General features: G+C 41.5%; 1 protein-coding gene across 3 annotated transcripts in view; it reads left to right on the top strand.

Moving 5' to 3' along the window:
* FER1L6 (fer-1 like family member 6) overlaps window positions 1–19636 on the top strand; it is a 73722-nt gene extending 54086 nt beyond the window's left edge. For all 3 annotated transcript variants that reach the window (XM_065831418.1, XM_065831416.1, XM_065831415.1), the window contains exons 32-40: window positions 1301–1471; window positions 2654–2814; window positions 6734–6876; window positions 7434–7522; window positions 9491–9589; window positions 12751–12992; window positions 13342–13505; window positions 15271–15371; window positions 19456–19636. In XM_065831418.1, the coding sequence (XP_065687490.1) occupies window positions 1301–1471; window positions 2654–2814; window positions 6734–6876; window positions 7434–7522; window positions 9491–9589; window positions 12751–12992; window positions 13342–13505; window positions 15271–15371; window positions 19456–19636 (1351 nt within the window). The remainder of the gene's footprint in view (window positions 1–1300; window positions 1472–2653; window positions 2815–6733; window positions 6877–7433; window positions 7523–9490; window positions 9590–12750; window positions 12993–13341; window positions 13506–15270; window positions 15372–19455) is intronic.
* Window positions 19637–24467: the final 4831 nt, after the last annotated feature.

Raw genomic sequence — 24467 nt, 5'->3', positions numbered from 1 at the left:
TCAGTGAACATCATTGTAGTATCAATGCTTCATGATTATTTATATTGTTAATGCTATTAACTGATTTTTTTTTTTGCCAGTAAGTTTCCTTGTTTTAAGAAGGCTGAAAATATTTTGACTTGAGATGGAGTTATTCTGTAAGAACATTAAGGAAGAGAACCTATACTACATTAGACTGAAAAGCCTGTCTGCAAAAGCAGAGACTTAAAGAAAAAAGTGTAAGAAGAAAAGACAAGAACAGAGTGGTGCCTCCATAGAATGCCATGTCAGTTTCTGTGATTTAAGCTCTTCCTTAGCAGAGGTTGCAACTGAACCATCATTAGGATAAATTGTAAAGCACAGTCACTATCGATGCATATAGAACCATAGAATGTCCTGAGTTGGAAGGGACATACTGGGGTGACTGGACGAGCAATTCCTTCGCAGCAGTAGCGTCAGTCATGGTAACCACCTCTCACCATGCTAGAAGCCCTAGTCACCATGACTACAGCAAACTCTAGCAATCCCACACTATTCCTAAACATCTCTCTCCCCCAAAAATTGTTCTGCTGTTGCTACAAAATTGACTTAAGCCTCTTTGAGAAAAAGGGAAAAACTCATCCGTCAGGAGACAAAGATCAGTTTTGCCCGTGCTCTGGAGAAATCTGGAACCAACATTGTGCTGATGAGGATGTCCTGTCTTCCACTGACTTGTTAAATCCTTTAAAAAATCACTTTTATATTTTCAGCTTCTCTAAACATCCCAACAACAATTCCTATCCCTGAAAAATGTTCGGTGTGAAAAGGGAGTTCTGATCTTTGTTTTTTTGAAACTTGTTTTAAAGCTTTTGCCTGATAATTTTGTTCAGTGCCCCCAGATTCCTATGTGCCATATTTAATCTGGAGCTTTTGGAAGAAAACAGAAAAGACTCAGATATTTCTTTTGGGCATTCTGAAAAGTATGTGAGATCTCTTATACATACAGCTTTGTTAGCCTTGTAATTTGCATATTTCCACCTCTGTGGGATTCAGGATAAATCATTGCAGCTGACCAGCTCAGTCCCATTCTCTGTCTACTGTAGGTAGATATGATCTTAGAACTGTACGAGGGTGGAAAGGAGGCAGGAGAAAGAAAATGCTTTTGTACCGTGTGTTTCTAGTATGTTCAGATATTTCATTGAAACAAAAAATACTACCAAAAAATCCCCAGTGCTTATTAGAAGAGTCACTTGCCAAACATTGTTTGCACAGTGTTCATTAACTTAGTCCTCTAGGCTTCAAAGCTGATTTGACCTCATGTAATTCTCATTTTATGCTGTAGATCATTTGAAATCCAAGCTACGTTCCCCAAGGATTCCTTGCTCACAGTCCTGATCTACGACCATGACTTTGTGGGAACAGATGATCTCATTGGAGAGACTAAAATTGATTTGGAAAATCGTTTCTACAGCAGGCATCGAGCTACCTGTGGCTTACAAAGTCAATATGAAATGTAAGTATCTCTGCAGACAGCAACAGGGAGCAGCACACAGTGAATGACTTGACTGCAAGGAGGAATTCCAGATGTGGATGAATATTATGCTTTCTCCAACACAGAAGTGTCACAGGAGGTACTTTAATTAAATTTCACCAAAGAGCTTAGCAGTGGCTTTGGGTAGCTGCCAGCTTCAGTGGGAAGTGGATATTTTAAAATTAACAGCATTGTTTGTTCAACCAAGTATTTTAGATAGTAAACAGGCTATGTGTAACATACCTGCTTGATAAACTGCCTTTGGAGAGGCTTAAAGGGCAAATGCAAAATAATCTGTCAAGAAGTTGTGACAGATCTCTACTCTGCTCTCAATTATTCAGCTGCAACTGGAGTGACTGCAGCAAGGGTGGTGGGACTGGTGTGGCACTGGGGGCAGCAGGAGCAGAGCGGGGCTGCTGCCGTGGCCTCTGAATGGAGGGGGGTCACAGACCGGTGGTGCTGAGCTCCTTGTCCCTGTCATACGGCTGTACACTCAAGGACGTTGTGCACAAAGATTAATTAATGCAGAGAAAGTCAAACTAAAATAATTCGATCGCGCTGGAGTGAGGCACTAACCTGAGAGATGTGGGTTTGTGGTTCTTCTCCTATGATTGCTTCTGTATTTTATCTACAAACAAAGGTTGTGCAATGTAAAAAAGCAATCCAGAAACACAGACCAAACCCCACAACTCTCGTTGTCAGCTGAGTCTCCAGTTTAAGATATTTCTTTATGTGCTTGTTCCAGGTCCCAGATAATCTCAGCTTTTCCTCAGCATTTGGGACCTGCAGAACACTTCTACTTAAATGGAGGTAGAATATGTAGACTTGAATCCTTTTAGGTAGAACAGGGAATGAACTCTGATCCTTTTCCTCTTGGAGAGCATGCCAATGCCTGGGCTACTCTGTTGAAGCTGTGGATAAGGCTGCCTCAACTTCTCTTGTGTTTTAAGATAAATGAGTGATTGGCCCAGGACCTGAGCAGACAGAGGAGGTATCTCAAGTAAGAAGTAGTGCTGGACAATTCAAAGGAAAAGTTTGGCTAAGCAGATGTCAGGGCCACTGACCACAAAGCGAATCTCTGCATGGGAAGTCCTGATTTGCCCGTGCGCTTTGCTGAAGGAAAACCTCACTCATTTTTCTTCACTCTCTGTTTTCTCCTTGCAGAGAAGGGTACAATGCATGGCGAGATGCAATCAAGCCAAGTGAGATCCTCACTAAGCTATGTAAGGACTACAGAATAAGTGGACCCTTCATGCGGCCTGGGGAGATACAAGTAGGAACAAAAGTCTTTAAGGGACAGACAGTCTTCACAGAAGCTGAGAATGGTAATGAAGTGGTTAATCATTCTTCAACTGCATTGTAGCAGCACCAAGAGACTGTCCAAGCTCTAGCTGGGGCCCTGTTGTGCTATGCACTCTAAAGTCAGTTGATTGGAACCTGTCTCTGCTTTGATGGGCTCATGAAGGCTGTGCTATTACTGCAGCTATTAGCTATTACTGCAGCTTAATTGCAGAGAATCTGTAAAATCAGACAGTTATTACTGATGATGTGACATCCCCATGGTAGGTGTTGGGGGATACTTTGGACTAGCTCCTGCCTGATCCCAAGGGTGGGATGCCCAGGATTGGTTGGAGTGCTGGGGACCCTCTTGGAACAAGTGTTCTGGCTCAGTTTCATCTGAAAGGAGTGTAGCTTGCATGTCCTGAGATCCTTCCACACAGCAAATCAAAACATGGGAAGTCAGGGAGAGTCTTTTAAAAATGCATTCCTTGTCTAAACTAAAATACTAGTGTAGACAGACCCAAGAAGTGAGAAGAAGGAGGAAGGGATGTGCAGTGAGTTACTCAGGGTCAGATAAGTCCTCTGTTTGACCACAGCCAGGTTCCAGGACACTTAGGTGCCACTCCTACCTTACTTACTTGGCTTTCCTCTCTGTTGTTTTTTTCCTTCTCTTGGTTGTTACCACTCTAATTGCTCGTCCAAAGCACTGTTCTAGTGAAAAATGTCCCTGCCCATGGCAGAGGGTTGGATGAGATAATCTTTGAAGGTCTCTTCCAACCCAAACCAAAAGAGGTGTGAGGATGAAGACTTTCAAGGGGAAGCAAAAGGAGCTGCTCTTGGAGACATCCGTGGACACTGGCAGCCTAGGGAAATCTCTACTCCCTTCTCTGTGTTTAGTTGTCTCTGAGCAAATTCCCCTTGGCAGCTGAAAAAATATAGCTCACACCTCAAGTGGAAGGTTGCTCAGATAGCACTGTTGAAGGGAGAAGAGTTGATTGATCTTTTATTTCTTGTCCTGAGAGAGATCTATGACTCCAGTAGTGTTGTTTGTTTTTCTCACTAGCAGATGACTAACTGCAATTACTAGCAACAGGATCTCTTGCTCAAAATTCTGGTTCACTAAAATGAGCTTCAGGCAAATCAACATCAGACAAGATGGTGGAAACCAAAAGCAAGGAAATACAGAACCAGACGGCAAAATCCAAAGTACTAATGTACAGAAGTTTTCAACATGTTATAAAGATATAGTTTACAGCATAGTCTTCTGCATGAACCTTATCCAGGCTGCTGTTCTGACAAGTACATCTGGATCTTTATTTCATAGAATCACAGAATGGTTTGGGTTGGAAGGGACCTTAAAGATCGTTTATTTCCAACCCCCTGCCACAGACAGGGACACCTTCCACTAGACCAGGTTGCTCAAAGCCCCATCCAGCCTCGTCTTGAACACTGCCAGGAATGGGTTCCTGTGCACATCATCATTTGGGTCTATAAAACTAACAAAGACCACAGATTTGAGCTATAGAGGGCTATGAAAAAGAGTGAGCAGTACCATTTCTACTTTACAGGTGGAGAAAATCATACTTGTGGGGCTGTCACGGTCCATTCAGCGATGGACTTGTGATGGTTCTTTTACCTTGATCTCAGAGTGCAAAATTAAGGTGACCAAAATGCCAAGGGGTTATGATTTAATCAAGCACTGTTACTTTATTAATTTGCATGTAAAGCGGCATGCGATAAAGAGGGAGAGTACGAAAGAGAAAGGGTAAAGAAATGGGGAAAAGTAAAGGTAAAGATGAGAAATGAGGTTGCGTTTATCACCAGTCCAGTTCCAGAAGCGTCCCTCTGGCCTCTGGGTCCCGTGGAGTCCTGCCGGTCCTCTGTCGTGGTTTGGGATCCTCTGGTGGGAAGATCTTCAACGGTGTCCATTCTGGAGTCACCTTTTGTGCTTCTTCACCCCGCCTTGTTCCCATTGTTTTAGGTCAGTCTCGCAACCCAGGCTCATACTGCGCAGGCTCGAAAGATTCACGCTTTCTTTTGCCAATGCTTACGTGTCCAGCATTCAGGGGTCTTTCTCTGGTCCATTGGGTAACCTCAGGACCCTTGGCGAGCTTCTGGGCATGCTCCTTTTCGTTGGCCATTGTTTGGGGGAGCAGGTGTGGGACACGTGTAACTGAGGCTGCAGGTGAGAACACATCTTCTGGACGGCAGCTATTGTCCCTGGGTCAAAGAGACCCTCATAACAATCACTTTCAGGAGGCTGGGGCTCGTTTGGCTGAAGCAGCAGGCAAAGTCCACACACCAGCCATTGTTAGTAGCAGCCCCCCCCCGAATCGGAGAAACAGTGCAACACAATGCTTCTCCTCGGGCCTCTCTCCAATTCATTGTCCGTCTGTTCTTCTGGTCTCAGCTTCAGTTCTCTAAGTTCTTGATGGTGATGTTCAGGCAAATACTGCTCCATCTTCGGATCGACTCTCACAGGGGGCTATATTCAGCTTTATATTGCAAGGGTAATAACAGTTTATCTTTGCTTTAGGAGCATAGAAGAATGTAATGCAATGTAGCAGAATAGAAGAATAGCATGGAATGGAATGGAATGGAATGGAATGGAATGGAATGGAATGGAATGGAATGGAATGGAATGGAATAGAATAGAATAGAATAGAATAGAATAGAATAGAATAGAATAGAATAGAATAGAATAGAATAGAATAGAATAGAATAGAATAGAATAGAATAGAAATAGAATAGAATAGGAGTAGAATAGAATAGTTCAGTTGGAAGGCATCTACAGCAATCATCCAATCCAACTACCTGATCAATATGCCCAGGTAGTCTAGGACTACCTGTAGCCAACGGGAAGAAATACACATCTTCGGAGGATGAAAGCAATCTTTAGAAAGATGCCTGAGAGAATATATGGCTTATCATGGGACAATATGTCCTTGCTATTGAGGCTCCCTGACTGAGTAGCTCAGGCTAAAGACCTTACTTTTAGCTGGCTAAAATTAGATTAAATACACCACATCTCAAACCCATGTCAGTCCACAAGAGAAACCTAGGACTCATAACCAGAGGGTCACCCTTCCTCCCTCTCTGAGCCTCTCTGATACCTACTGTTTAAATCCCAAACAAATCTTTTATCTTCTACCAGCAACTCCAAGATAGCAACACCGTAGGAAAACTGATAAATGTTTGCTGACAGAAGTCTTAACTTTCTTCTCACTTGGGTAATTCTAATCTAGGAGACATCCCTCTTCAAAAGTCTGGGTTTCTTTTGTGTGGAGCACACACAAAAAGGGAGGAAAGAGAAGCTCAACAGCCCCAAAGACTTGGTCTGCTTTCTGGTACTTACCCTACCTTCAATATTATGGTGGTCCTCCCTTGAGGTGCCGTTCTCTGGGGTCTCCCTTCTTCCAGTGGCCAACCTCAGCTGGTCAGGATGTGACATGTTCTTGCTCATGGACCCCAGCTCTCTTCACTTCAGGTGTGATTCGGTTCTCCAGGAGGGTCTTTGCTGTTCCCATCACAAGGCAAAGTGAAGTGTAGATATTATTCCTAGTGCCTATTTTATGTCAGCTCCATCAAAATTCAGGTCTCCCTGTCTTTAACGAACTGTAAAAAAGCCTCACATTTGCAGTTTTCCGTAAAAGGAGTAGTTCACAGGTTTCTTCCATCTTCATCTTAGAAACTGCTGCTGTAATAGTGAAATGAGTATCTGTGTTTTATAGATAAAATACTGCCTAAGTGCTAATCATCTAGTGACCCTAGTGGGTACCCTTATTTACAATAATTTAATGCATTTCAAGACCCTTCTTTACATAGCTGGGATACATAAAACCTTCCTTTTAACTCAGACATATTTTTAATGACCGTCTTCAATAATTAATGGAACACATTACCAAGGGGTTCAACATTATAATTCAGCTCTCTTTGTTCTTTTTGTTTTATTCTTTCCTATAGAGGAGCCAGTTGAATCATATGAGCATCTCTCCTTAAAGGTTTTACGTGCTTGGGAAGAAATCCCTGGAGCTGGATACAAACTGGTCCCAGAGCACATTGAGACTCGGCCTCTCTACCATAAGGATAAGCCTGGCATGGAGCAGGTAGACCAGCTCACAGATGGTGGTGATGGTAGACTCAGGAGCAGTTTTCCTTTCCTCAAGTGGCTGTGGTTTCTATTTGTACCTGCAAAACTGCAAACACAGCATCCATAAGAGTTTGTACAGTATCAACCTCACAATTGTCACACATGTACGTGTACAGCCAGTTACCTAAATACGCAGTAACCACACAAGGTGTGACAGAATATTTTAATTCTTATAAATACTTTAATAAGTTAACACAAACTCTGCTTGTATTTGGGCTTTGGTTCTTTAGTTTCCCTTTCATAATGTACTAATTTATATGGATTTTATTTTGAAGTTGCCAATGTTTGAGTTCATTTTCAGCTTTACCAAATTCTTGAGAGTTTGATAGAATATGTGTGTGAAAATAAAATACATTGCATAGTAAGTTTATAGATTAAATCATAGTTATAGGATAGTGAGCTGCTTGATGTTTATAGAGGAAGTGGTGGGTTTGGATGTCAGAACTACATTTAAAGGCTTTAAAAGTCTCTCTAAAATAGGGTTACAGATATATTTGTTTCTTTATTTTCAAGGGTCGTGTACAGATGTGGGTGGACATGTTTCCTAAAGATATGCCCCTGCCAGGACCCCCAGTGGACATTTCACCAAGAAAACCCAAAGGGTAATAAGTCTCCAAAGACTGAGTATTTCTTAAGTGTCTGGAAAGAACTATAAAAACAACTATCGCAACAAACTTCTGTGATGCTGAGAAAAGTTTTCTTAGGTTCACACAACTTCAAGTCAAAAGAGAGCATCTTTTTTGGCATCCATTAAACAACTCCAAGAACTGCTGGTGATTTTTTCATCACGAGCTATCTGACACCTCTTTTAGAAAGATATCCCTTGTTCAGATAGAGATTGCAGGTGCCTAGAGGCAAGAGTCCCTTAGTAATTCTGATTTATCTTCCACTTGTTGAGTTAAAAGAAGTAATTCTGGTTTCACTGGCTCTTTCAGCTGGATAACTTGCTTGTCCCTGGTTGAGATCTTTAATCTGATGTAATAGTATTACACCTATTGGACTCCAGTAGTGCATTCAAAGATAAGATCAAGAACACATAAAGCAGCAACAGATAGAAGAGACACATCAGAAAAATTTTTCTCTTGAATCTCACACAGATGCTCATTCTGCTTTTTATGTGACAGTACACATAGTTCTTCAAGCTAATTGAATGTTTGTAAATGAAACACAAAAATAAGCAACAGACTTCTCAGCCCACTCTTTATCAACTTTATTCCAGTATTTTAGCAAGGCCTTTCCTGAGAATTTTATGTCTGAAACAGCATCAGGTACTATTCCTGTATTATTTCTGTTTGAATAAGAAACAATGTAATAAAAACTTGTTTCTTTTCCTTTACTTTTACAAAATCCAAGATCTGACAAAAAATCAAACCAGAACTTTCTGTATATAAATTTCCTTAAAAATAAGCATTTTCCACTCCAAAAAGATTTAAAACTAATTATATTCAGAAAACCAAATTGCTGCTACCATTTTTGTAGTCTGCAAAAGCAGGGACAAATCCTGTTGAACCATTAATTATGAAAAAGAAAGTAATTATGCAAACACAAGTTACACATTTTGCTGAGAAATGCATATTTGCTGCAGCAAAACAGGCTCCAGGCTCCATAAGACTTCAAACACTTTCTGAAAATGTTTCTTGTTGATGATCTTTAACTGAACAAGGATCTGACAGAACATTGCAGATGAAAGTTTCTTTGGCTAGCACAGAGGTTTGGTTTCCATGGTTGACATTTTGAGAGCTTCATGACCTAGGGTATCTGATAACTTCTGGGGTAAACTGTTTCACACCTGAGATTGAGGCTATTTCCAAGACAACGTCATATCAGAAAGATCATGCTGGTGCATGTTGTTGTTTCTTATTTATTTATTTGTTTGTTTCTTTGCAGTTCATGCAATGACTCAGAGCATACCTACATTTTTGAGTATCAGTTTTTTATGTTACCTGCAACACTGGTATTTCAGTTCAAGGTTCCAGAGCTTTGGAAGGCCACCATAAATGTCTATATATAGGGAGTGGAAAGGATGGGAAAGCTTTAATTCCTTTTACTGCTGTTTCTAAGGGTGATTGCGCTTGCTTAAATGACAATATCACTAAACAATGCTCCTCTTTCCTTTTAATGCACCAGATTTCACCAAATACAATGTTTTTAGGTATTTCTTCTGAAAAGCGCTTCCAAGGGAGCTCTGTTTTTTTATTAGCAAGCTGCTCACTGTTTTGGAGACTGTTCTGATGATGTTGTTCAAATCAACTTTGCCTTGTTTCCCTGCAGCATTTTTGTGATAAGAATTGAAAAGGAACAGGCACATAAAAAGCAAGGAATTTTTCATTCCATTGAAGCTGGCAGTGACGCCATTGTTGTCCAGCACGCTCTGAAAGCCGAGAGGAGGCACCATCCCCACACTATAACTGGACTTTTGTAAACAGAAGAGACCTGAGGCTGATGCTATTTTAAGAGTTTTGCACAAATACAACATTTTTCACTTTATACAAGCATGATTTGGTAGAGGTTTACATTAGTGTCTGACCAGAGCTTGAGTATACACAGGCCTGCTTTCTTTTCTTTTTCAGCTATGAACTGAGGGTAATAATCTGGAATACAGAGGATGTAATTCTAGAAGATGAAAATATCTTTACAGGGCAAAAATCAAGTGATATCTATGTAAAAGGGTAAGTTCTGAAGGACTTGGCTTCAAAAGAATATGTAACATTTCATTCAAAAATCATCCGAAAAGATTATGTTGTGAGAATATTCAATAAGGTGTTTCATGTGACCTTGGCACTTTGCTTTTAAATGCCTGCCCAAATTACTCATCTGTATTGGATACTGCTTCTTTGTCTTGTTTTGTTTCTTTTTTCCTCTTAAAATCAAATAACTGTAAAATGACACCAGTCGTTACTTCCTGCTCAGGCAGAGATGACACAAGAAGAGAACCAAGCCCACAATTTAGAGAGCAGAGATTGAACACTTACAGAACTTGAAATGTAAGAGTTTACAGAGATGCAGAGATGTTTTACATAATCAGAGAAAAGGAAACTATAAGCACATTAAAGAGAAAAAAAGCAGGTGTTTTCCAGGCTGTTTCTAGAGTCCTGCATCTGGGCAGGAACAATCCCAAGTTCCAGTATAGGTTGGGGCATGACCTATTAGAGAGCAGTGTAGGGGAAAGGGACCTGGGGGTCCTGGTGGACAACAGGATGACCATGAGCCAGCACTGTGCCCTTGTGGCCAGGAAGGCCAATGGCATCCTTGGGTGTATTACAAGGGGGGTGGTCAGTAGATCGAGAGAGGTCCTCCTTCCCCTCTACTCCGCCCTGGTGAGACCCCATCTGGAATATTGTGTCCAGTTCTGGGCCCCTCAGTTCAAGAAGGACAGGGAACTGCTGGAGAGGGTCCAGCGTAGGGCAACAAAGATGATTAAGGGAGTGGAGCATCTCCCTTATGAAGAAAGGCTGAGGGAGCTGGGGCTCTTTAGTTTGGAGAAGAGGAGACTGAGGGGTGACCTTATTAATGTTTATAAATATATAAAGGGTGAGTGCCATGAGGATGGAGTCAGGCTCTTCTCAGTGGCAAACAATGATAGGACAAGGGGCAATGGGATCAAGCTGGAACACAAGAGGTTCCACTTAAATTTGAGAAAGAACTTCTTCTCAGTGAGGGTAACAGAGCACTGGAACAGGCTGCCCAGGGAGGTTGTGGAGTCTCCTTCTCTGGAGACATTCAAAGCCCGCCTGGACACATTCCTGTGCGACCTCACCTAGGCGTTCCTGCTCCAGCAGGGGGATTGGACTAGATGATCTTTTGAGGTCCCTTCCAATCCCAAACATACTGTGATACTGTGATACTGTGAATTATTTTCTAACCTTATGTGGGGAGGGTGTGTGGGTGAATGACCGTTGGCCATGCTGGGTAGAACATCACATGGGCACTTTCTCTCTCCATCTCCTTTCTGCTGCAGACAAAATATCTGTCACAGCTTTGCAGATGTTACTGGGATAGTCATATAAATCATATAAAAACAATGAAAAGAGAGCGAGCAAAAGGGAAGCTTGACACTCAAACCAGCTCTTTCCTGAGACTGTGGCAAGTTACCTCTTAAACTTGCTTGTTTTGGAATACTGCTTTGCACTTTCTGCTTCTGAGCAGAAATTGAATGCAGGTACCAGAGACGGGTGGGGGAAATTACGGCATACATGGTGGTGGGAAGTATTGGAAATCTCAGGTGCAAGGCTGGTCTTGGATTTCTTGGTGTGTTTCACTACTAGATTGAGATTATTATGCTAATATGAATTGTTATGAATTGTGTCATTGTGGAGTCCTGGAAAAATCTGAATTTGTAGAGTGCTAGGCAAATGGGAAAATGAATTTACCTAAAAATCTGCTGCAGCATTGCTGATGACCAAATGCAAGAAGCTGGAGGGTGAAGTACTGAGACTGATGGAGCAGGAAAGGGAGAATATTTTCCACTTTGCAGATTCTGAAAGTCATGCAAACATAAGAAGAAATCCAAGTAAACATAAGGATGGGGCAGTCTGGTAGCAGCTCTTAATCCTGTGTAGGGCACATCTACATGCACTGTACCAGGGAAACCTGTGTTAGCTCTGACCAACCTGTGTGGAGTACCAGGGGTGGCACCACTCCTTTGGAGTGGGTGACATTAGCTCACATTAATGCAACCATATGACCTCCAGTGTTCTGCAAGTGCAGCTGTTGCACACACTGGCCGAGCAAACCTCTCCTTGCAGTTCTTTGAGAGGAGCTACTCTGAAATCACCAGTGTTCACACAGATATATCCAACTCAGCAATAAGCTAACGTGTTCAGAGCAGCAGCAGAATAGCCCTGAGAGCACAAAATTGAAGAAATAAACAGGGATCCAGCCTTTGTGCTGAGCCGTGTGATAACATCGCTATCAATGCCAGAGTGGTCTGACAGGCAAAGCCAAGAGCGGGTAACTTTTGCTTCTGTGCCTTAATGATGAAGACATAAATCTCATTATATTCAGACAGTGCATGTAGCACTGAATCCATCAACAGGCATGGATTTGCACTGGGGGCAGTGCCATTCTTGGGATTGTTACTGATTTTCTCTATTCCTTTTTGAAATAATGGGGCTTGCAGGGGAGAGGCCAATCTTTGGATGCAGTGCAAAAATGCTAATCTTTACTCAAGCTGTGATAAATCATCTTCAGAACTAAAATATGCCTAGCTGGATCATTACCTCGATAGAGCTCTTCAGAAGAGAAGATTATGTTTAGGAAAGTGCAGGTTTGTGCCGTGGCATTGCACATCAAATGTTGTGCACTCTGTAGCAGAAACCAAGAGGAAATCACAAGAAAAAACAAAGGGACTTCTCCCGCCATACTTATGCCATGTTTATACTCTCAAACAGCAACTCCAAACAATTTAGACCCTAATACTGAGCACTTAAATCAGCCTTGGAACATTGACACAGAATTTATTAGTGTAGCACCATATGAATGCAAGGTGATTAATAGTGGATAAATGACTGATGCCTGTCCAAAACACTATAGGTGTCTTACCAATAGTAAATGGCCAGCTGATATTTTGGAGTCTTATCTAAATAAAAATTACATTCTGACACTCAACGTTTGATCAACACTGTCCATTGCTGCAGCCGGTGCCATGGCTGGGAGGCAGCTGAGATCCCCAAGCCATGGCTGTCACTGCATGTCACAGTCCTGAACGGCGTGTTACCTCCTACTGATTAGGGAGGAATTAGTAAATGATCATACCTGTAACCTAATAGTGACAACTGCAACTCCAGCTCCTCTGGTGATGGCAATGTTTTCCACTATGTGCTTGCCATAGGTGGATAAAGGGCCTGGAAGAGGACAAGCAGGAGACAGATGTACATTACAACTCCTTGACAGGAGAGGGCAACTTCAACTGGCGCTTTGTGTTCCCATTCCACTACCTCCCAGCAGAGAAACAAATGGTGGTTAGTAAAAGAGAAAACATATTTTCTTTGGAAAAGACAGAGCGCAAGATACCAGCTGAGCTGGTGCTACAGGTGTGGGACTTCGAAAGACTCTCTTCAGATGACTTCTTGGGTAAGTATGCAATGGATCTGCCTTTACTTCACCTGAGGTCTCGACAGACCTGCATTTTGTGGAGGTATGTACAAAGTGGTATCTGAGACCCAACATTTGCTTGTCTTTCTCTGAAGCACCACATTGCAAACTTCTACTTTTATTGGAGAGGGAATATTTAGGAACTCCTCTAAGACAATGCCAGGGTGATACAAATGGATGACTGACAGTGCAGAGAGATCCCCAGCTACGAAGCTTGAGCCCAAGCTGCTGCATTGCTCCATGTGTCTATCTGGAAGTTTCTGTTTGAATTCCTTCATGTCTGTCTGGTCACTTTGTCTGAGTGTTGTCACGTCACTTCTCTCTCCAGGCACTCTTGAACTGAACCTGAATGGCTTCCCTCGAGCAGCAAAGACAGCCAAGAGCTGTGACCTGGGCATGGTTGTGGCAGCAAGTGAAGAAAACAAGATCTCCATCTTTCAGCAGAAGCGTGTCAGAGGCTGGTGGCCTTTTGTCAAGGCTGGGGAGCTCACGGTAGGAAATGCACTACAGATGAACAGTTTTTCTCTGGGACTGATGTGCTCTGCTGAGATCCTGGCACAGTCAGATGCTAGTGTTGGATATGGCCTCTAAAGAGCAACCATCACAGCCATAGGACTCGCCCAAAGTCTTCAGTGATCCCACATATACTTGGTTCAGATAATCCCAAGCCATGAGAGAACTTTATACTTTTTCTTTGCTTTCTTCCACTGTTCATCTCCCAGCACGCTGGATGGGTAGAGTGGAAAATCAGGTGTTTTCAGCCAACTTTATGTCAGTTGAGGAAATCCTGGGAGGAATCTCACCCTCTTATTTACTTATTTATTTCTATTTATTTCTCACTTGAGGAAACAAACAAACAAACAAAACAGCGTGAAGGAACTGATTTTGGAGTCTGCCATTATACTCCTTGCTAGTGACATGTATCAAGCAGAAGGAGTGCTTCCTATTGAAGCGTGTCCATTAAGCCAGGATTTTTTTAGTTTAGTGGCAGGATACAATTGATATAAAGGAATGCAATGGATAATGGCAGTTTCCCCCAAACTCTACAAGACTTGTTAAGTTAGAAGTATCCCCTTAAAAAGAACAGAAATTCTGACACACAAATTTTCATTTACCCAAAGCCTCTAACTTAACAAGTCTGGCAGCAGAGTGTAAATCTCACTCAGTGTGTACCTAGCCATTTATCTCAGTATTTTCTGCCTGCAGCTTCTCTTCATAATGTTGTATTGCTTTCTGTGCATAATCTGGAGCAACACTGGCATTTTAAGTGTTAAACAAAACTTCTCCTTTACCCCCCTCTTAGAGGCTCCTTTGTACTGTCACAGAGGCACAGGGTTCCTCAGTGCACATGGAAGACAGCTCTGCTCCTCTGCTACTTGGGTGCGGTGTGTGTATCTAGGCATGAAGTACGAACCCCAGTAATTAACTCTGCACGTGGTCTCTGGGGCATGTCTACAGGAAACAGAACATAAAGCAGATGACATGTTTCTACTGCAGGGTGTAACTGGCATGATCTTTTATCAATGCTAATATTTGATTGGCCACTCAACAAGTTTTAATGGCTTGCCACAATGAAAAAAAAGCAATAAAGCAGCAGTTATATTCCCTTATTACTTTTTTGAATTCTATGTATTATTGGTAAGTCAGTGCTGAACAAATTTGCCCTTTTGTCACAGCTCTGAGTACCATCTTCTGGCTATCCATCAAGAAAATTAACTCTGAATTCACTGTGAGACTCCCATTCTTTTAGCCTGAACAGAGCCCTAAAACTACATGGCATTTTCTGCACACAGATCTTATTTCTAGCCATTTTTCTTTTGCAAGCTCAGACCCCACAGCTCAACTGCTCCAGCACTGATGTCTGGCTGAATTTCCTCCCATTGATGGACTGTACCTTGTCCAAACAGCAGCACAGCTTCCAGTTCGACTGTTGAGCTGTGCCAGGATGTGTGCTAGATAGAAGACAGCTCTGCTCAGGTGAATTATGTTGTAATTTAGGAAGGAGAAAAGATATGTATGGGTCTGGAGAAAAACATACTGCCTCTCTTTCCTTGCAGTCCCTGAGCACAAGTCAGGAATTTGATGCTTGGGTTTTCCTTTGGGTTTTCTCTTTATCTGAAAAGACTTTATCTTATTTTCTTTAATTAAATTCCTTCATCCTCAGCTGGTTTCATAATTTTTCCACCAGCTGAATCCTGCTGTGTTTTAACTATAATATGCCAGGACTGTATGCTTACATTTAATCTCTCTGACACAGGGCAAAGTGGAAGCTGAGTTTCACTTAGTCACAGCAGAAGAAGCTGAGAAGAATCCAGTAGGCAAAGCTCGAAAGGAGCCTGAGCCCTTGGAAAAACCCAAGTGAGTAGGAGCATACTGACTAAGCAAGCTGGGGAAGGGGTGTTCAGCAGGAGACAGGGAAGAGCAGGTCTCCTTGCCTCTTTCTTGGCTTTTCTCCTCTTTACCACTGTAACTTTGAGTGGGACATTTGGTGAACTTGTGCATCACCAGGCTTCCTCCTGATGGGGCTGGCTCCTGGCACTCATAGCTGGCAGCACCTTCCAGATTAGCTGAAATGTCTTTCTCTGCAAGCTAAAATAAATCTGCTCATTTGTTCTCAACTATAGTTCACATGTGGGCTCATTCCATAACTGACCAGGCATGTGATAACCTCTTAGACCATCAAAACTTATGTATAGATGGAGGATATTTATTATATTAACAGGATAACTGTAAGCCATTAATGTTTACATGCTTTAAAATGGCTCTATGAATTATTTCCTGCAACCTTTTTTTTTGGTGACCATTAGGAGATAGAGTTTTAGTATTAAGAAATGAGAATTTCGGATATTAGGAAAAAATTCTTCACCAAAAGGATTATGAAACACTGGAACAGACTGCCTAGGGAAGTGGCTGAGTCACCATCCCTTTAGGTATTTAAAAGGCTTGTGGACGTGGTGCTTAGGGACATGGTTTAGTGTGTTAGTCTTATGGTTAGACTCAATGATATTAGGAGGTTTTTCTGACCTAAATGATTCTGTGATTCTAAGAATTACCTGCACATATTTAGAGGTGTCTTAGTTGCTACATATCCATAGAAACCTGACCTCTGCATACATCTGGTTATTTTTGCCTTAATTAATCTCTTGCAGGTAAAGCCACATATAATATGAAAATCGGGGCATACAGGAATGATACAGCTTTTACAAATCCAGCTATAATTTTTTTGTACTTCATAATCAAAAAATGAAGATGCTTATTTTTCATCATAAGGCTTTTTAACAAGGAAATTTTAAGTGGTTTAACAAAGGCAGATAATCTAGAAGGAACATTTTATCTTTCAGTATTTGTCACATTTAAAAAATATTATCAGCTGAGATTTCTGCTTCTAATCTATTTTGGCTCAAATACTTTGTTCTACTAAAGTAATGAGCTAGATTAAAAAACAAACAAACAAAACACACACACACAAAAGAGACAGAAATTGATATTTCCTGCAACCAAAGCTTCTAAAAATCAATTGCTAACCATAATGGCAATCATTGCACTTTGTTTTATTTTGTTGGTTTGATATATATCTCAGGATAAACACAAAAAAGGAGAAAACAGCATAAAGCTGGACTTGACAGTGTCCCTAGAAAGGGTATAAATTCAGCCTGCAAAGTATAGGTATCAGAGACTTACTGAAAATTAGCCTTGGAAAGACTTCATTCAATCATTTCACCCAACATCTTTACCCAAAAGTAGGATGAGCTATACCTGACAGATGTCTTTCTGAAGAATTCCCAGTACTGGAACCTAAAGCGCTGTCTTAGAAGAGAGGCCTGGGATAGCTCTGAAATATGTCTGGTAGGAAGCAATCAGCCTGGGCACTTTTAAGAGGGAGTGCAGTGTGTGATAGAAAGATAACACCTCCAGAAGGTTGTCAACAGGATGCACAAAGACACCATCTCATTTTCCTCTCGTTTTTTCAGGTCCATCCCATGCACCCCAGACAGCCTGGGGCTCCAGGGCTCCCTCTGTTTTTACCTCGAGGTCATTTTATCTGCAAATGTGCCGTTGAGCCAAAAGGTTGTGCCACTAGCCTGGTGACCCCTTTTCTGCTGCACAGGCAGCCTGGAGGTGTTTTGAAACAGAAGCCACAAAACCAAGGGATCTTGTACTGACTAATCAGGGAAACTACACAACTAGATTTTTATGATGAAATACATCACAAGGCTTAACTCAGTTCTACTCTTAATAAAGATGTATGGCTCAATTAAATTAAAATTAGATTGGTGCTAGTCTCACTTGACATTACCCATCTCAGAAGCAAGCAATTCAGGCTCCTTCTGTAGCTGCTCATGTACCTAACACAGGTATCTCAAGATGGGATCTTGTGAAAGATTGTCCTCCAAAAGGTCCTTTTTCTCCTCCTACAGACAGCTCACGTGACTGACCATGCTGTGGACCGACGTTTTAAAGTCAGATGAAATAAATCCTAAGGTTACTAAAGCAATATCAGAATGTGGATATTAAATACTATTTTAGTTAGACACTCACTGGAAAGAAAATAAGCTCATAGCTGAAGACACTGCATGCCTCAATTCTGTAAAGCTGGTATTAAAGTTTACCCGCTCAGTGCCCCTGCGGTTCATATGTGGTTCATACATTCAGAGTAGTCAAAATCAGCTGAGAGATAACAGATAACTGCTTCTGCACTTCAAATGAGTTCTTTTCAGGAAGAAGTGGATCTCAAGAAGCTTTGTGTCAGGACCTCCATATCTCTGAAATTAAGTTTTTAAATTAAAAACCAAAATAATTTAAAAACCAAAAGTATATTCTAGGACCCACTAGACAGGAGCAGACTCTTTAATGTACCAGAGCAAAGGTGGAAAAAGATTAAATATCTTGAAATTAAAGACAAACAAGCAAGTGAGAAATAAGGTGCAGTGAATGATTTCCTGCTGACCAAAGCACCATGAGGTTATGCAGCTCTTCATCTTTGCTGATCAAGACAAGATGCTTTTTCAGATGCACTCTATTATAAAAAATGTGCTACTGTAACTGGCTCTGAATTCTATTGCCTACGTTGCAAAGAAAAGAAATTAATGAGCAACAGTCTGGATTTTTTTTTCGCTGTCTTAAAAGGTTATGAAAAGCCTTTAAGTAGTTGGAACATGCAGACTAATGGTTTTGTTACTCAAGTCTGTGATTCAGTAAGTTTTACTCTTCAGAGTATACATTTTTAAATAATTCCTTTTAACCTGGAGGGCTTATTTGTTGATTTATTTCTGAGTAATTTTCACCTCAGTATAAAACACGGTCTTTAATTAAAAGATACTCAGTTGGCCTTTTAGATTTACAGGCTTTCTGTCACACTGGCGTTCACTTCCACATGCTGAGTTCTCCAGATAACTGAGACATTGCTTAAATTCCTTGAACAGCTTTCTGGAATGAGACACGGCTGTTGCTTTTGTGACCTTCAGTCTTAGTTTCATTCTTCTTACTGCTGTACCACCTGCACAATTGCAGTGATATTGGATAGGAAAGACAACCTGCACCCAGTTTTGCTGATGTTAATGTTGCTCCACATCTCCACACTTGTCAGGTCACCCCATCACACAAAGCCAAGAGAAGCTGCCTCAGCTCATCGCAGGGGTAGGGCTGTGGATGTCAGACGCACAGTGACCTCCCAAGCTGGTGGCATGCTGGAGGAGAGACTACACCAACGTTTTTCCTAAGGAGAATGTTGTTTTTTCTCATTGTATGCAGCCAGCTTTGCTGTACAGTGTGAAGAAACTCTGGCCACGGAGGAGAATACAATATGAGGAAACATTTGGAAAAAACTTAGGATTGTGGAGTGCAGATATTCTCCACCAGAAGAAGGTGGCTCTTCCTTATGTACCCAGCACACCTACCTAGATTTTGGGTTTCATCTTATTTCCTGCCTTCAGGAGGCCTGTTTTAAATTTCTTTCTGAAGTTGTGCCATTTCAGGCCATATGACAGACCTGAGCAGGCTTTGTCTGTTATTGCACCGTGACTATCACTAAGCAATCAGGTTTTTTTGTAGTGGCTTATTACTGCTTTTGCAATGCTAAATTCCTTGTAATGATTAGAAAGCTTTTGTACTCAAGTTCAAGATGTCTGCATTTCCTCTTTATGATTTATCATGATCTTGTCTATAATTTTGAACCACACATCTTGCCTTAAATTGCAGTAGTTCTGAAGTGTGAACCAGAATTTCACTGAGTGGTGTGCGGAGCTTTGGCTCAGGGACAGATGGAAGAAGAGTGACCCAATGGGATGTGAAACCCCTGGAAGTTCCCTCTGAACTCTTTAGTTGGTTCCCAGGGGTTAAAGGGCATTTTTAGACTCAAGTATACGTTTTGCAATGGGGTAACTTTGGAAATAGCTGAATCTGCCTTTATGTAATTTTTCTCTTTTTCTTTCTTCCCCTTTAGCCGACCAGACACATCCTTCTCTTGGTTTGTTAATCCTTTCAAGTGTTTGTATCACCTGATCTGGAGAAATTACAAGAAGTACATCATCATCGGCATAATTCTGCTTATTCTCATTGTCTTCCTCGTGCTCTTCATCTACACGCTGCCAGGTGCGATCAGCAATAGGATAGTTGTAGGATGAGCATAGGTAATGTCTCTCATTGTAACCAATCATTTACACACGCTTCAGTTAAAAATAGAAGTCAGGTATACAGAAATAATCAACCTGAAGCACATTTCATTCCTTGTAAAAAGAAAACATAACTATTCATATGAAAAACTGGAGCTCTCTTTGAATATTTTAATGTCTTCTATGGCTGCTCATTCAGACACAGCCTAAATGCATATCATCATTAACACACTGCTGCAGCTTTATTGATAGTGAATGTTTGATTCTGCACCTAAAACTGAGTTTGAATGTAAATTCCTTAATGCTATGCAGAAACTGATTTGTCAGTCAAATATTTATTATTACAGACAAATTATTAAACATTAAGAGCGAAATCTGTACACAAAAATAAATGTATAGTTCAGTCTTTGCATAGTTTTGTATTTAATTATTTGAACTGTTTTTCAGTGAACTTATAACGGCATGACTATTTGGGGATAAAATGTTTATTTAAAAAAATCTAAGGTTAAATTGTCTCATTTAGTGTCATGTGCAGAATTCATCCTGTACCTCTCAGTAGGAGCTCTGTGCGCTATAAAGAGGTGTCAGTGACAGGGGGAGGTAGAAGCAGAGATGGAAATAACTTTTTTCAGCTGCAGTTTGAAAGTGCTGGAGGTCTCTGGAGGAGAAAGATCAGGCAGATGGAGACTCAGCCAAAGGCACCGTGGTAGCAAATGATCCTTGTTAAGGAGAGGGAACAAAGAGAATTCTGCTTGACAAGCAGAGGGAAAGAGGAATGGAAAAGAGAAAGGCTGCAGAGTGGAACAAATAATGGACGATTAAAGAAAACAAGGAATAAAACTTTACACAGTTGTCAATGTGAAAATCCTCATCCTGCTTAAGAATACAGAGGAAAATGTTGCAGTCGATGTCATGCACAAGGCAAGGCTTGATAACTTAATGACCCCGTTTGGCCTTAAAATGAGTGATTATGAATTTGAAGTAGCTATAGAAACTTCCTCTACTCTCATCCATGGTTAGATGTTGTAAAAGCAACCTTTGAGAAAATGCTTTCCATCATGCTCCGCTCATAAAAAGTGTGAGCACCCTTTCCAAAATCTAAAGTATCAAAAGGCAAGAAAAAGAGATCATAGAAATGCTGATAGCTTGGCCAAGCTCAGGGTGCAGGAATAGAAATGTAGGCACCTGTGTCATTCTCAGAGGCCACTTCTATGGGAAGCTGGTATGGTACTGCTGGTACCTGGCCTGTTAATGAACCTCTGTGTTCCTCTCCAGTCTACAACACAGGTAATTGCAGTATTCTGAAAAATAGATGCCAGTGAAACTTCCACAGAGAAAATATTTTACATTTAAAAGGCATTTTAGAGGCTTATTTTGGATGGGATGAATTGCTCTATAAGTGCCTTTTCCTCATTCCGCTGCTGATAGAGGCAGATGGCTAAAAGCAGGCTGAAAGCACTCCATCCCATCCCCATCTCATCTAGCTCACTGCATCTCTTAGTATTTCTTCTAAATTTCATGTTCAAAGCATACAGTAAATATAACTAAATTATTTAGGTATGTGAGTAATTACATTAAAATTAGACATGTGGGTTTTACTCCTGGACTATTTTCCGTCAAAAGTGTATTTAAGATGACCAAGAAATGAGAACACAATTACATGGTTGAATCTGCACTAGTTAAAAGTAGCAGTGCAAGACAGTGATATGGAGAGGTCTGAGCGGTGGAGGAACACGCAGGTCGACTCAAGATGAGTGAGAAAGCATAGTTCGATTCATTAGCCCGAACAGCATATACTTATACAGTTCACGATAATTATGCATACCTGTCACCTACTAATTGGCTTAAGCTCTAACAGTCACATTTGCATGGTCCTCCTACTTGCAGTTACTAGCTATGCTTGTTCTACATTCTTGTGCTCTTGAAAGCTGTTTATGAGACTCTGACAAGATTGCAGTGTACTTGCTGATTTTGCTGAAACAGTCAGAGGTTCCCACTGTGGCCTAGTCTTGCTACTTATGCTAAGGCCTTCAGAACAGGCTCTGCTTGTACAACTGCTCTATAGACCCATGTCCTTTGTCTTTAAGCCATTCTCCAACAGAGAGGTGCTGAGCAACCCTCAAGTCCATCTTCATCTCATATCCCTCTGCACTGGGCCTTCATCTCCTACAGTCTCTGCTTCCACAGCATGTGCCACACATCCCTCTGAAACCGCTTGTTTTTCATATTTGTGCTACTTTGCAATTGAAATAGAAAAGGAAATCTTATTTCTCCTAATATATCTCACCATTCCATGAATTTTGGAATTGCAAATTAAGAACTCGAATAAGAGCAAATAAAATTATATTTTGTGCAAAAGGTGGGATATGAATCGTCACAACTGGAGTATGTTGTGACAGCCATAAAGGTGATAGTTCTGATATTTTTCCAGTGGGTCAGGGCAATAGGCCTGATCCTGCATGGAAACTGGTATATCCATCTGTCCTTACTCTTTCTGTTTGACCTTGCTGCCATGGACTGTGTGAAGCACTGGACTGTGTCTTGAACATCCCGCCCTTGCCAGAGGGTTCCCCTTCACAGCTCCAGGACCAAGCCTTGCTTCTGGACCCCAGCAGCAAGCACAGTGGTGGCAGCACTGTTAGGATGAGATGGTTGAAATGACATCCCCCTCCAAGTCCTGGTCTGAATGTGGATGAGCAGGGACCTTACAAAGACCCTGTCCCCCTTCTTCCCTTGCCTCCCAGTGTGAATAGCCATCTTCTCCATCCCTGCTGTCCCTGGGGGTCTTCAGTCCCCCACAGCACAGCCATTCCTGAGCCCCTTGTATTGCCAAACACCAAGATCCCCTTACCCCTGTGTAGCCCTGCAGTCTGGGCTAAAAAGGGCACCATGCAGCAAAAATGCAAGCAATCTAACTCCTCCATAACTCTTAAACTGCCTATCACTACACTCAACACATGCAGGCTGAGCTGGATAGTGTTGTCTTATGGGACAAAGCTAAATCGAATACCTTTTCATGATCTTCCAGATGGCTGCAAAGTAGCTGGAGAGGTAGAGCTGTCAGTAAGTATTAAAGAGACAAAATACAGCAACACTCAAGGCTGGTCTACTCATACAGCTGCCAGCTGTTAGGGTTTTGCATTTTAAAGTGAGTTTATGGTGACACAGGCTTTGTGGTTAATAGGGAGTGAGGTTTATACCAAGGATTGTTGTTATTATCGAGGGCTTTTATCTATTTCATACAAAAAGAAGAGATCCCTACGCTAAGTAGTTATCTTAACATTGGTCTGCAATTATACTGGCTCAATTTCGAGTCCAGCTGGTACAGCCTGGAATTCTATCATCTGGTTTCTGACCACAAATAGCTCATGAAACATCTGAGTGTTGCCATTGGCAAATACAAGATCTGTGGGTATAAGATTGTGCTCTTGGAATGGGAAGGCTGGCCGGGGATTCCATAAATATTTGGAAAGAATAACCTACCACTGCTGATCTAAAAAGGCACGTCCTGCTTAGAGATATTTGGCTTGCAACAATAAACACTGCTTTTTGCATCCAAAAATTTTCTCAGGTGGGATCAGATGTTATCCTTCTGGGAGTCACACCTTAAAGACAGAGAGACATATTCCCAAACTGTTGAAGACAGATTCAAGTTTGGGCTGTAATAATTTCTGAATTCCCAATTTCAGGCACCCTGGGCCAGGTGTTTTGATAGGAACTCATCACCCATTGGAATTTGAGAAGCAGAGTGAGAACAGAGCCCCACGATTTAGTGTTATGGAGCATGCTGGGCATTGATCAGTTCTTCCCCCTCTAGGCTCCAGATGTAGCTGATTCAACCTATGGGCACATCAAGATGAGTGACTGGGTACAGACACGTCAGAGAATTGTGCTGATCAAACTGAAGCCATCCCTAGCCTGGAACATGTATCAGTGCCAAAATCTTGCTTCTTTTGACAGGAAACATCAGGTCACAGAGTAAATAGTAGCCTGTTGTCACCCACACATGTGGCCGTTGTTATAGGTGGGTGTGCTACGTTTTCAATCACTAGGCAAAACCTTTCATCTGAAGAAGTTGTATGGGTTTATAAATGCTACCAGCAGATGTCCAACGGCACAGCGGTAGAGATGGGGCAACAGAGGAAGATGGACCTGTGCCTCGTTCTGGTCACACAGTTGAAGAACATCTGAGGAAAGGAAGTGGAAAGTCTACTTTTAAGGAGGAAAACCAAAGCAGAATCCAATACAATGTGAACCACTAGAAAAGGATCGGTTTTCTGTAAAAAAAAAGTCTCCGCTCCAGGCATATTCACAGGTACAATAAAATGAAATCTTTATAAAACTTTATTATTACATGAATCAGAAGGAAAAAGCATTACTGTCATTGCAGAGCAGAGCTGTAAAACCACTCGTTTTAACAGAGCAACAGAAAAATCACTATCAGATCTTCACTGTCAGGACCTCCCATAAAAGGGGGGAATACTGAAACAAAAAACACTAGCAAATGACTGAATCGTGAGTCCTTGGTCAAAATAACTGTTCATTTATACCTGTGTCATTTCTATTGGCTGACTTTGGGACCATAGAGTGACATGGTAATATTACAGGCAAGCAAGAGCACGAAATGCTCAAGAAGCAGCAGAAGTTTTGAGTTTGGCCAGGAAAAGCAGTTAAAAGTAACCAGGACCCCCACAGGGGGGTTTGCCACAGTCTTACCTGATTTCCTACTGCAAGAACTGAAAAGAGCTGTTACCATTGACTTGGCTGTGTGATGGCCAGGTACATGACAGGAAAAGGTAAGTCTTACAGATATTGACCTCTCTTGACAATTTTGCACTCCCAT

Source organism: Patagioenas fasciata, chromosome 2, assembly GCF_037038585.1.
Source record: "Patagioenas fasciata isolate bPatFas1 chromosome 2, bPatFas1.hap1, whole genome shotgun sequence".
Classification (NCBI taxonomy): Eukaryota; Metazoa; Chordata; class Aves; order Columbiformes; family Columbidae; genus Patagioenas; species Patagioenas fasciata.
The sequence above is the reverse complement of the archived record's forward strand: the minus strand, read 5'-3'. Positions and strand labels throughout refer to the sequence as shown.